This window comes from Hemitrygon akajei, chromosome 12, assembly GCF_048418815.1.
Source record: "Hemitrygon akajei chromosome 12, sHemAka1.3, whole genome shotgun sequence".
Classification (NCBI taxonomy): domain Eukaryota; kingdom Metazoa; phylum Chordata; class Chondrichthyes; order Myliobatiformes; family Dasyatidae; genus Hemitrygon; species Hemitrygon akajei.
In genome coordinates this window covers 69,898,850-69,912,415 of record NC_133135.1, presented here as the reverse complement: position 1 = coordinate 69,912,415, position 13,566 = coordinate 69,898,850, and the positions used below count along the sequence as shown (strand labels likewise).

At 41.5% G+C, this 13,566-nt stretch overlaps 1 protein-coding gene across 3 annotated transcripts in view; it reads right to left on the bottom strand.

Moving 5' to 3' along the window:
- LOC140737191 (adhesion G protein-coupled receptor D2) overlaps positions 1-13,566 on the bottom strand; it is a 314,325-nt gene that overhangs the window by 270,242 nt on the left and 30,517 nt on the right. For all 3 annotated transcript variants that reach the window (XM_073063435.1, XM_073063436.1, XM_073063437.1), the window contains exons 11-13: positions 9,171-9,276; positions 2,696-2,846; positions 1,100-1,155 (exon numbers count right to left, since the gene is read on the bottom strand). In XM_073063435.1, coding sequence (XP_072919536.1) covers positions 1,100-1,155; positions 2,696-2,846; positions 9,171-9,276 — 313 coding nt within the window. The remainder of the gene's footprint in view (positions 1-1,099; positions 1,156-2,695; positions 2,847-9,170; positions 9,277-13,566) is intronic.

Here is a 13,566-nt window from a genome sequence, read left to right as displayed (position 1 = left end):
CAGCATTTCAGTCGTTCCCTGCTGTCAACCCTTCTTCCCTACAAGTAAATTTATGCTGAAAAACAAAATGCTGCCAAGAAAACAACCCTCAGCACTTTCTTCAAACCGGTGTCATCTCCTGCTGCCGGCAGTTCTAAGAGTTCTGTGAGTCTTCCTTCACCCCTTTCTGTGCTTGATGATCCTGATGACCACAACGATCCACCTTATCCACATAAAGCTGCCCGACACCACAACAACCACTCATCTCCCGGAGCGAACACACCTGCCACTGTTGGTCAGTACTGTACACCCTAGTATGTTAACTTTCTATGATTTATTACGTTGAATATTACCTTAAATTGATGAAATACGAATGTTGCCTGGTGGTACTGCTTTTGTGTCGTATTGGTATGAAAATGTGAATAAATTACAGATAAAACATATTTAGGAAGCCCTCTGGAACGCATCCCTATTTTCTCAATTTAAATAATATTCACATTATGCGTCGACTGCAAGGAACGTATCCCCCACATATAACGAGGATAGTATACCTGGCACCTTTTAATTAAGCTAATAAATTAACCAATATGTGAGAGAATCAAGGAGGTCACTGATTTTACCTTCTCAATACTAAGACAATTTTAAGCATTCCCTGCATTGGCTTGTATTTCCTCAGAATTATCCAGTTTCCTCTCTTATCCCAAAGACCTATAGATTGTAGGCAAGCTTGACATCGTACATTTCCCTAGTGTGTGGGAATGTGTTATAAGCTGGTGGGAACGTTGAGTGAATGACATGTGATCAGTACCGTTGGGAGGCTGGAACAGAGAACATGGAGTGGATGATTCACTGACTATTGGACAAGGTGAAAAGTCATGTTTGGTTCCTTCTCTTCAACTTCCAGTAGACCAGCTTGATCGGAGTGGCATACATTCCATTACTTGCTGATTACAAGAGAAAAGTCGGCAGGAAAATCTGATTTATTCTCGTGTCAATCTTTTTGGAGACATGAGTAAATACAGAAAGTGCACGGGAATAATGCAGAACCTGAAGAGCACCTATTCGTGTTACACATTCACAGAATGCAACAGTCTGCTCTGAATAACTATTCTGTACTTACTGAAGACTGAAATTCCAAAATACACATGCTGGAGTGGCAAATTTAGAAAATCCAACCTTAAAATGAGGAAAACAAACAGTTACTCAAATTGGCCAAAATGAGTACTAGAAATCATTCACATTGTTTAAAACAACTCCAACATATTTGAACATAGCTTCAAATTTGCAACTTTCATTGCTTGAAAAGTAAGTTTTCAATGACATTCTATTTATTTACTTTATGATTCTAAAATGTTTTACCCACTGATTATAATTCTATAATTGATGTTTCAAAAGGCTGTCTTTTACAATAAAAAAAATTAACCCTCAAGTGAATTTCTAAAATCCCAAAACTGCACAAATCTGAAATATTTTCAGCACTGACACGACTTCACAAATGGAAAATTCCACAAGGTGCTGGGTCGATTCCCAATCCTTGCACAGGTCTCCACATGGCATGGACAGTTCTAAGAAGTGAGCTCATATATGTAATAAACAGAAGTTAATGATAAATAGAAAAACATGGCATACAGCAAGAAATGAAGATCTTGCTGGTGCATCGATAAAAATGAATCTATCAGCGTCGAAGTAAACATATGCTGCTTAATGTGCTGTTCACGAAACAAGCAAAGATCTATCGCAGTGAACTGAAATTTGAAAGTAATTCTGAATATTTAGCAGGCTGGTTGGAAAAATTTAAGAAAAAGCACAGCACTAAATTTTTAAAGATTTAAAAAACTTTAAAGGTAGAGCATCTGCTGATCATGAAGCATCAGAGAAATCCATAGATAAGTTTGCAAAGATCGTCACGGATGAAAATCTAACACCAGAACAAGTCTATAATGCTGATTATTTTTATACCTTACATAAAACCACAAAAAAAGTAAAATACAAATACAATGTAGTGTAACCTTTAATCAAGACGTGGCATTGTAGATACGGCTGAAAGCCTGCCGTTATTTGTTGTTATTCAACAGCTGATTCAGGTCTCTCCTGATGCTACTCTTCTGCTTTTGCCCTGCACACGTTATATTAATCATCTGTAATAATCTTTACAGTTAATTACACGTGCGCGAAGAACATACCTAAGACAAAAACTGCTTCCCAGTAGCATGTAAATTCAGAGTCAGAAATGATGCTGATCCAAAACTATCTCACTAAATATACGCCAAATCTAAAAAGAATCCAAAATCCGAAACACTTCTGGCCCCAAGCACTTCAGATAAGGGATACTGAACCTGCACTTGTTATAATATTCCAGATTTCACTTTAATTTCATGTATGTGCTCCAATCACTGCTTGACACCTTTTTAAAAACTACACTCTTTGCTCTTTCCTTCTGGGCACTAATTTAATTATGATTGTGCGTATGTATCTATATATATATGGGTGATAGTAGGAGTAAAGGGTTGGAATGGAGCTGCCTGTGCCTCAGAATGCCTGTTAGTACCCTCGAACCTCCACCTCCACCTACATTGCAGACATCATTGAATTCACCCGAGTAACAAAAGAATGCAGTACAAAATGCTGCTATTGTAATCTGTCAAAACAGTAAAATTATTAATATAGTTCAAAATCAAGTAATATTAAGTTTAAGAAGTATTCTCAATCTGCTTACCACAGCTCTGTGTGAGAGAGAGTATTGTACAGCAGTGGGAATGTTTCTCCCTCGGACTGGATCACGAACAGTTGATGAGATAATAGCCGTTTGTAGCTGGCTTGCTTGCAAGTTAGAATCGTAATATATCAAGTTGTATCGGTTGTTTTCACTGCAAAAGTTACAGAGATTGACCCGTGAAGCTTTTTGCGTTCTGAATTTACAATGGAAGAAATAACATTTACCCAGTATCTCAATTGGGCCGTATTTAGAGTCAGAATCAGGTTTAATATCACTCACGTCATGAAATTTATTGTTTTTGTGGCAGTGCAATACATTAAAAAAACTATAACTTACAGTGAGAAATATATTTATTTAAATGAAGTAACGCAATAAGAAAGCAAAACAAAAGTGAATTAGTGTTCTTGGGTTGGTTCATTGTCGGTTCAGAAATGAGGGCAAGGAAAAGAAGCTGTTCCAAAAATGTTGAGTGTGTGTCTTCAAGCTTCTGTACCTCCTCTCCAATGGTAGCAATGAGAAGAGGGCATGTTCTGGGTGAGGGGGGTTCTTAATGATGGATGCCACCTTTTTGAGGTATCAGCTTTTGAGGATGTTCTCGATTCTGGGGAGGCTAGTGCCCATAATGGAGCTGGTTGAGCTTGCAACCTTCTGCCGATTGTTCCGATCCTGTGCAGTGGCCCCTCTGTACCAGACAGTGATGCAAACAGTTAGTATCCGCTCCATGGTACCTCTGTAGGAAGTTGCTAGAGTCTTTGGTAACATACTAAACCTCCTCAAACTCTGAATGAAATATAGCTGCTGCCATGCCTTATTTGTAAATGCATCAGTATGTTGGACATAGGATAGATTTTCAGAAACAGACACCCAGGAACTTGAAGCTGCTCACCTTTTCCACTGCTGACTCTTGATGAGAACTGGTGTTTGTTCCTTCGACTTTCCCTTCCTGAAGTCCACAATCAATCCATTGGTCTGACTGACGTTGAGTGCAAGTTTGTTGTTGCAACAATACTCATTAAGCTGATCTACCTCACTCCTGTACTTCTCCTCGTCACCGTCGGAAATTCTGCCAGCAATTGTGTCATCAGCAAATTTACAGATGGCATTTGAGCTGTGCCTAGTCACACAGTCATGGGTGTAAAATGAGTAGAGCAGTGGGCTAAGCATGCAGTTTTGAGGTGCGCTGGTGTTGACTGACAGCAAGGAGATTTCTGATCCACTCTGACTATAGACTACTGATGAGGAAATCAAGGATCCAGTTGCAGAGAGATGTAAAGGGGTCCAGGTTTTGAAGCTCTTGATTAGTACTGAGGGTATGATGGTGCTGAAAGCTGAGCTGCCCAACATGGGTATTGCTGTTGTCCTGTTGGTCCAAAGCCAAGTGGAAAACCAATGAGACTGCATCTGTTGTAGGACTACTGTGGCAATAGACAATTGTAGTTGGCCCAGGTCCTTGCTTAGGCAGGAGTTGATTCTAGCCATAACCAACCTCTCAAAGCTCTTTATCACAGCTGTTAGTTATTTTCTGATACTGTAAGTAATCAAAAGCTGTAGGTAGAATTTTTTCAGTTTATTTTTTGTTTCCCCCTTTATAATTGCACAGTTACAGCAGTAGGGATGCTGGACAGAATCCCTGGCAACTTCACCTGCAACAAGTACAAGAGAGCTACAGCTTCTAACACTCCACGTTACAGAGCTGGAGCTGGAGCTGGAACTGGATGAAGTCCGGATCATGTGGGAGGCTGAAAGGGTGATAGACAAGACATATAGAGAGGTAGTTACATGCAAGGTGCAGGACACAGGAAACTGGATGACAGTCAGGAAGGTGAAAGGGGTTAAACAGCCAGAGCAGAGTAACCCTATGAGGCCATCCCCCACAACAACAGGTATACCATTTTGGATACTTTTGTGTGTGGGGGGGAATGACCCAGCAGAGGAAAGTCACAGCAGTCAGGACTCTGGCACCTAGTCGGTCTCCGTGACTCAGCAGGTAAGGGAGGGAAGAAGAGGTGAGCTGTGGTGATAGGGGGACAGAAAGGAGGTTCTGTGAACGATAGGGAGATTCCTGGATGGTACGTTGCCTCCCGGGTGCCAGGGTCTGGGACATCTCAGATTGAGCCTTCAGTATTCTTAAGTGGGAGGGTGAGAAGCCGGAGGTCGTGAGCCATACAAGTACCAATGAGATCGGGAGGAAGAGAGACGAGGTTCTGCAAAGTGTGTTTAGGGAGTTAGGTGCTAGGTTAAAGGACAGGACCTCAGGATTGCTACCCATGACTCATGCCAGTGAGGCAGAAATAGAAAGATCATACAGTTTAAAATGTGGCTAAGGAGTTGGCGTAGGAGGGAGGGCTTCAGAATTTTGGATCACTGGGCTCTCTTCCAGAGAAGGTGAGACCTGTACTGAAGAGACAGCATCCACCTAAACCGAAGGAGGACTAATCCTTGCGGGAAGGCTCACTACATGTTGAGGGGGGAGGGTTTAAACTAGAGTTGCAAGGGGATGGGAACCAGAGTGCTCGAACAGATAGTGGCAAGATTGTGGAGACAGTTGTTGTTAATACCTCAAAGTCCGGAATCAAAGATTGTGCATGGTGGGACTAACACTCTCAGTTGTGTCAATTTCAACGCAAGTAGTAGTATTGTAGGAAAAGTAAGTGAACTCATCACGGGATGGATTAAAGCCTGGAATTACTATATGAGACTTGGTTGCAGGAGGGGTAGGACTGGCTCTTCAATATTCTGTGGTTCTGTTGTTTTAGATGTGAGAGAGTGGGAGGGATTAAAGGGGGGAAAGGTGGTGTTCCTAGTCAGGGAAAATGTTATAGCAGTGCTCAATCAAGACAGACTGGAGAGCTTGTCTAGAGAGGCTTATTCAGCGTAAATGAGGAATAAGAAAGGTATTATCACATTAATTCTAGACCACTCAACAGTCCACAAGATTTAGAAGAACAAATTTGTAGAGAGATTGCAGACTGTTGCAAGAAACACAAGGTTGTAATAGTCGGTGATTTTAACTTTCCTCTACTGTAAAAGGACTAGATGGGATAGAGTTTGTCAAAAGTGTTTAAGAAAGTTTCCTTAATCAATACAAGAAGTTCCAACAAAAGAGTGTGTAATACTTGATCTCCAATTAGGGAGTGAGACAGGGCAGATGATAGAAGTGTGTGTAGAGGAACACTTTACATCAAGTGATTAGTTTCAAGGTAATTATGGAAAAGGATAGGTCTGGTCCTTGGGTTGAGATTCCGAGTTGGAGAAAGGCCAATTTTGATGGTATCAGAAAGGATCTGGGAAGTGTGGATTGGGACAGGCTGTTTTCTGGCAAAGAGGTAATGGTAATTGGGAGGTCTTCAAAAGTGAAATTTTCAGTGTACAGAGCTTGTATGTGCCTGTCAGAATAAAATGAAAGGTTAACAGTTTTCGGGAACTTTGTTTTTGAGAGATATTGAGCCCCTGGTTAAGAATAAAAAGGAGGTGCATAGCAGGTATAGGAAGATAGTGTCAGGAGGGGCTGGTTGCAGTAGGACTCAAGTGCAGACCAATGAATGTTCTTTTACCAGGATTTTAATAGCAGCCACAGGGGCAACAGTCTTTCAACACCAAGAGGCAGGCACGAAGCCAGAATGACAGGCAGAGATATTACCCGGGAAAGGCTATCCAGCAAGGGCAGACGATTACAAGTGCTTCAGGCAAGAATCAGGTTCCAAACAGGCAGAATACAGAAACACAGAATTCAACAATTTCCATTGGCAGTAGTCACTATAGCAGGCTGGAACAACTCAGTTCAGGACTGGGACGAACAGGCAGAGAGTGTGAGTCGAGACAGGGTTTAAATGGACCGGGTAATGAGCTAGAACAGAAACAGGTGGGTGCTATTGAGGAGATAAGTGGATAATTGACGAGAGTCCAATTAGGGAAGGGGCTGGTTCAAAGCCCACATAGCCAGGTGAAAGAAGATAGAATTTAAGGGCTGTTGTGGTCCAGAGCTATCAGTAGAGCTCCTTTGACCCAGTGTTCAGGCTGGATCCTTAACAGATAGGAAAAAACTGGGTGCTTATGGAGTATCAGAAATGCAAGAGAACACTTAAGAAAGAAAGCAGGAGGGCTGAAAGAAGACCGACAAGGTGAAGGAGAATCCTAAGGGCTTCTACAGGTACATATGTTAAGAATAAAAGGATTGCAAGAGACAAAATTAATCCTCAGGAAGATCAGAATAGTAAACTATGCATGGAGCCAAAAGAGATGGAGGAAGACCTTAAATAGATTTTTTACTTCTGTTTCTATAGAATGGACACAGAGTCTATAGCAGGCAGGCAAGGCAGGAACAAGGTCCTGGAACCGATACAGATTACAGAGGTAGAAGTATTTGATAGAGATATACTAAACTATGACGGGTATAGATAGGGTAAATGTAAGCAGGCTTTTCCACTGAGGTTGGGAGAGACTACAACTAGAGGTCATGGGTTAAGGGTGAAAGGTGAAAAGTTTAAGGGGAACATGAGGGGAAATTTCTATTTCTCCCAGTACAAGAAAATAGGTGTATCGTTCTGATTCCCTTGACACAACTACATCAAATCCTTGTTCAAACAGGGAGACAAAGCATCTACAGACCTACTTCAGGTCCATGTGAAATAAGGAACCGTTTATCAGAAGTTGTGGATTATCTGTCCAACAATTCATCCCCGAAAGTTGAAGACTGAAATCGGCTAGTCTGGAAGCTGAGGCCTGATGGTTGAAGCCTCTGGTTCTGCCTGACCCAAAGTCAATGTCTGTGAGTCTACAAGTACAGGCCAGGGACTGGAGGTTTGAGGCCCTGGGTTGGAGGCCTGTCTGCGTGTATTAGAGGGAGGAAAGGAGTTTGTTTTGCTGCTGCTGTTGTTCGGGTTGTTCCGCTGAACATGGTGGGCATGTTACACTGGTGCCAGAATGTGTGGTGACACTTACAGGCTACCCCACACTACCTTAGGTTGTGCTGGTTGTTAAATCAAATAACACATTTCACTCTGTTTTGACGTACATGTGATAAATAAATGAATGTGATTCTGAATCTGAACAAAGGATACCACAGCCAATTCTGACACTTGGTTTGAAGATATGTACCTTATCCAGGTATAATTTAAATCCAATATTTGAAAACTCCATCTTACCCAATCAGTCCCTATTCACTTAAAGAAAGCATTATGATTATCTGATTATGTAGCACTTCCCAAATCTTTGTGCTCCTGGAAAAGAACAATGAATTGTCTTTTCACTCTATGTAGAGCCACCAAAATGCATCCAAAGATTTCCTTTCTCATTCTGTCAATTCACTTCATCTGAAGTAGTGGAGGCTTGTTTACCTCCTGTAATTCAGGGCAATGTATCTGTGAACAGTACTTCTTAACATGAGATGTGATTACAATCATTCCAGAGTAGTACTGTGCCACTCTTTTTGAGAATTCTTGCATGTTCTTCCAAGCAGCTGTCTCCTTGGGTGCCCCTAGGGGACCCATGTTTTAATGCCACTGTGGCTGGAACTCCACAAGATAAAATCTATTACTTATGTGCTCTGCCACCATTTGTCCTGCTTGGTGGTGCAATAATATCAGCGCTGGACTCCAGAGCGAAGGTTCCCGAGTTCGAATCCAAGTCGGGTTGAGCGTCGAGCTAACAACTCGGCCTCATAAAACAAGAATAGCTTGTTACAGAAGCACCATCACGATGGTGCCCCGATAACTCCACTGCCGAGTTAAGGGCTATTATTCTTCTTCTTCTTCTCCTGCCACCATTCTCCTTCTACCTATCATGTTAATGAACAACCCACCCTCCAGACCCAGTCTGATCAAAACACACTCCTCAAATAGCCTATCCCCTTAGCCCTGAACTCCCAGCTTTCTTAATGGAAGCCTGATTCATAGAATGCCCTGACTGAGCCTTGATTACTCATTCAAGTTTTAGTGCCTCCAATTGGCCCAAGACCTCCAAACCAAAAAGCAGTAATATCCAATCAGACCCCACATTCTCCACTCGCAATTCACCCCATTCTGTGCCACCAGACTCTAATTGGACCATGACCCATCGGAGGCACCAAACAAGATTATGCAGTGGTTGTTCAATGGCAAGGCCTTGAATATGGCTGAGGCTCACGGCAGTGGGTCATAACCAAAGAGCTGCAGATATGTTAAGCACCATCTGAATGGCATACCCCCTTTGGACACAGATTAAGTTCCAAACCATAATTTGTAATGCTTGGACAGTCATTCTTTCCACATGTGTTTTGGCTTGTAGGAGGTATTACATCATTAAATATAAAATAAAAATACCAGAAATTACTCAGTGCAGAGCAGCATGGTCACCTGAAGCTTGATTTTCTATTTCAAATGGAGTCGGTTTACTACATCTTTCTGCTCAATTCAATTCTGAAGTTTACATTTTTTATCACAGCATTGATTATATTATGATCAAACTTGTTATAGATTATTTATAAGCATAGTCTTACCTTCTGTCTGTCCTCCCAGATACTAGTACAGAGTCTGCGTTGTGTGGTCCCAAATGATGTTCTACACTCCGGTAGTAAGCATGTATAACTATCAAGTCCTCGTAGCCTGGGAACGAAAAGGGAACACTGTATTTCAGCTCACGATAACACAAGATGCTTCAGCATTCACCTTGGATAGAAATCATTTATTGATCCTGATGACTCAGTACAACACCAGCACCAAACAGAATAGAATAACAGAATAGAGAGGAAGTAGCTATTGGTAACTGAAGTCATAGATGTACACTGAACACGTAAAGACCTCCTACTGATCACATAAATCCTCCTCAGCTTCCTTCATTTTTCATTCAAGAGGTGTGGACTTCACTGGCAATATCAGCATTTATCATCCATCCCTAATCGCCCCTAAGCAACACTGGTGAATCTAGAGTCAGACATCGCCCAGACAGCATATGGGTATCAGATTTCTTTGTCTAGTGTGCTTTAACAACAACTCCACAGTTTTGTGCTCACTGTTACTGAGGTAATATTTTTGATTCAACGCCAGATTAATTGAACAACTTTAATTTAAATTCCCAGCTGCCATTTCTCAGATTAGAATTCATGAATCCAGGTCACTATTCCAGAATACTGGCTGATTCAGTAACACAACTACCAGGTTACATTATTCATTTATCTTGAGAGTGAAAAGTTGGGTTCTCTTTTTCATATACATATGTGCAGACAATTAAGAGACCTAATAAAGAATTATTGTACCTGTATTTAGAAAATTAGCTGCAAGAAATCCCTCTTTTTAAATGTATTATTAGTATCTTTTGTCCCGAAGCAGATCAGGACTCTATTCTTAAGCAGGTTTGTCTTCTGGGATATTTCCATTTTAAGCACCTTCAGTTTATAGTTTCATTCAGGGAAATGCCTATTTAGCTGTCAACTGATAGATTTAGACTCAGCTTGGACTCATTACAAACTGCACAAGAGAAATGTGATATTTTTAAATAACTTCAGTGATTTTTTGAAAATGCATGGTTATGCAATTTCACAAGCTGCAGGTCAAGTCTTTCCTGTGCCCGGCTAATATCAAAATGCTCCTGTTACAGACAGAGATTTGAACAATAGATGCAGTAGACTAATCCTTATGAAAGTACTGCAGATTCACCTTAAAAAATCTAGTGCTTTTCATCTCGGTTTCTTATCATAAAGGAGCACTGGCTCAATTCTTCTTGCCAACTGGAATACTTTTGTTGTTATTCTAGCTAAGGACAGCTATCTCAATGGGGATTTCATTCTTCATTGTTTATGTAGGGCTACCAACTACCCTTGCATTCTCTTTCAAACTAATTCAAGTCTGTTGTGTTTCTTTAGTCAATCTCGTCTAGAATATTCTCAGAGAGCTAACTGTTACCAACCATGGCAACATTAAAATAAAAATGGATCAGCAGTATAGATAGAAACATAGAAAATGGGTGGAGTAGGCCATTCGGCCCTTCGAGCCTGCACCGCCATTCAGTATGATCATGGCTGATCATCCAACTCAGAACCCTGTACCTGCTTTCTCTCCATACCCCCCGATCCCTTTAGCCACAAGGGCCATATCTAACTTCCTCTTAAATATAGCCAATGAACTGGCCTCAACTGTTTCCTGTGGCAGAGAATTCCACAGATTCACCACACTCTGTGTGAAGAAGTTTTCCCTCATCTCGGTCCTAAAAGGCTTCACCTTTATCCTTAAACTGTGACCCCTCGTTCTGGACTTCCCCAACATCGGAAACAATCTTCCTGCATCTAGCCTGTCCAATCCCTTTAGAATTTTATACATTTCAATAAGATCCCCCCTCAATCTTCTAAATTCCAGTGAGTATAAGCCTAGTCGATCCAGTCTTTCTTCATATGAAAGTCCTGCCATCCCAGGAATCAATCTGGTGAACCTTCTTTGTACTCCCTCTATGGCAAGAATGTCTTTCCTCAGATTAGGGGACCAAAACTGCACACAATACTCTAGGTGCGGTCTCACCAAGGCCTTGAACAATTGCAGTAGAAACTCCCTGCTCTTGTACTCAAATCCTTTTGCTATGAATGCCAACATACCATTTGCCTTTTTCACCACCTGCTGTACCTGCATGCCCACCTTCAACGACTGGTGTACAATGACACCCAGGTCTCGTTGCACTTCCCCATTTTCCTAATCGGCCACCATTCAGATACTAATCTGTTTTCCTGTTCTTGCAACCAAAGTAGATAACCTCACATTTATCCACATTAAATTGCATCTGCCATGAATTTGCCCACTCACCTAACCTATCTAAGTCACCCTGCATCCTCCTCACAGCTAACACCACCGCCCAGCTTTGTGTCATCCGCAAACTTGGAGATGCTGCATTTAATTCCCTTGTCTAAATCATTAATATATATTGTAAACAACTGGGGTCCCAGCACTGAGCCTTGCGGTACCCCACTAGTCACTGCCTGCCATTCTGAAAAGGTCCCATTTACTCCCACTCTTTGTTTCCTGTCTGCCAACCAATTCTCTATCCACATCAATACCATACCCCCAATACCGTGTGCTTTAAGTTTGCACACTAATCTCCTGTGTGGGACCTTGTCAAAGGCCTTTTGAAAATCTAAATATACCACATCCACTGGCTCTCCCCTATCCACTCTACTAGCTACATCTTCAAAAAATTCTATAAGATTCGTCAGACATGATTTTCCTTTCACAAATCCATGCTGACTTTTTCCCGATGATTTCACCTCTTTCCAAATGTGCTGTTATCACATCTTTGATAACCGACTCTAGCATTTTCCCCACCACCGATGTCAGACTCACCGGTCTATAATTCCCCGGTTTTTCTCTCCTTACTTTTTTAAAAAGTGGGGTTACATTAGCCACCCTTCAATCCTCAGGAACTAATCCAGAATCTAAGGAGTTTTGAAAAATTATCACTAATGCATCCACTATTTCTTGGGCTACTTCCTTAAGCACTCTGGGATGCAGACCATCTGGCCCTGGGGATTTATCTGCCTTTAATCCCTTCAATTTACCTAACACCACTTCCCTACTAACATGTATTTCCCTCAGTTCCTCCATCTCACTAGACCCTCGGTCCCTTACTATTTCCGGAAGATTATTTATGTCCTCCTTAGTGAAGACAGAACCAAAGTAGTTATTCAATTGGTCTGCCATGTCTTTGTTCCCTATGATCAATTCACCTGTTTCTGACTGTAAGGGACCTACATTTGTCTTGACCAATCTTTTTCTTTTCACGTATCTATAAAAGCTTTTACAGTCAGTTTTTATGTTCCCTGCCAGCTTTCTCTCATAATCTTTTTTCCCTTTCCTAATTAAGCCGTTTGTCCTCCTCTACTGGTCTCTGAATTTCTCCCAGTCCTCAGGTGTGCCGCTTTTTTTTGCTAATTTATATGTTTCTCCTTTGGACTTGATACTATCCCTAATTTCCCTTGTCAGCCACGGGTGCACTACCTTCCCTGGTTTATTCTTTTGCCAAACTGGGATGAACAATTGTTGTAGTTCATCCATGCGATCTTTAAATGCTTGCCATTGCATGTCCACCGTCAACCCTTTAAGTATCAATTGCCAGTCTATCTTAGCTAATTCACGTGTCATACCTTCAAATTTACCCTTCTTTAAGTTCAGAACCTTTGTTTCTGAATTAACTATGTCACTCTCCATCTTAATGAAGAATCCACCATATTATGGTCACTCTTACCCAAGGGGCCTCTCACGACAAGATTACTAACTAACCCTTCCTCATTGCTCAATACCCAATCTAGAATGGCCTGCTCTCTAGTTGGTTCCTCAACATGTTGGTTCAGAAAACCATCCCGCATACATTCCAAGAAATCCTCTTCCTCAGCACCCTTAACAATTTGGTTCACCCAAACTATATGTAGATTGAAGTCACCCATTATAACTACTGTTCTTTTATTGCACACATTTCTAATTTCCTGTTTAATGCCATCCCCAACCTCACTACTACTGTTAGGTGGCCTGTACACAACTCCCACCAGCGTTTTCTGCCCCTTAGTGTTATGCAGCTCTACCCATATCAATTCCACATCCTCCAGGCTAATGTCCTTCCTTTCTATTGCGTTAATCTCCTCTCTAACCAGCAATGCTACCCCACCTCCTTTTCTTTCCTGTCTATACCTCCTGAATATTGAATATCCCTGGATGTTGAGCTCCCATCCTTGGTCACCCTGGAACCATGTCTCTGTGATCCCAACTATATCATATTCATTAATAACTATCTGCACATTCAATTCATCCACCTTGTTACGAATGCTCCTCGCATTGATACACAAAGCCTTCAGGCTTGTTTTTACAACACTCTTAGCCCTTATACAATTATGTTGAAAAGTGGCCCTTTTTGCTTTTTGC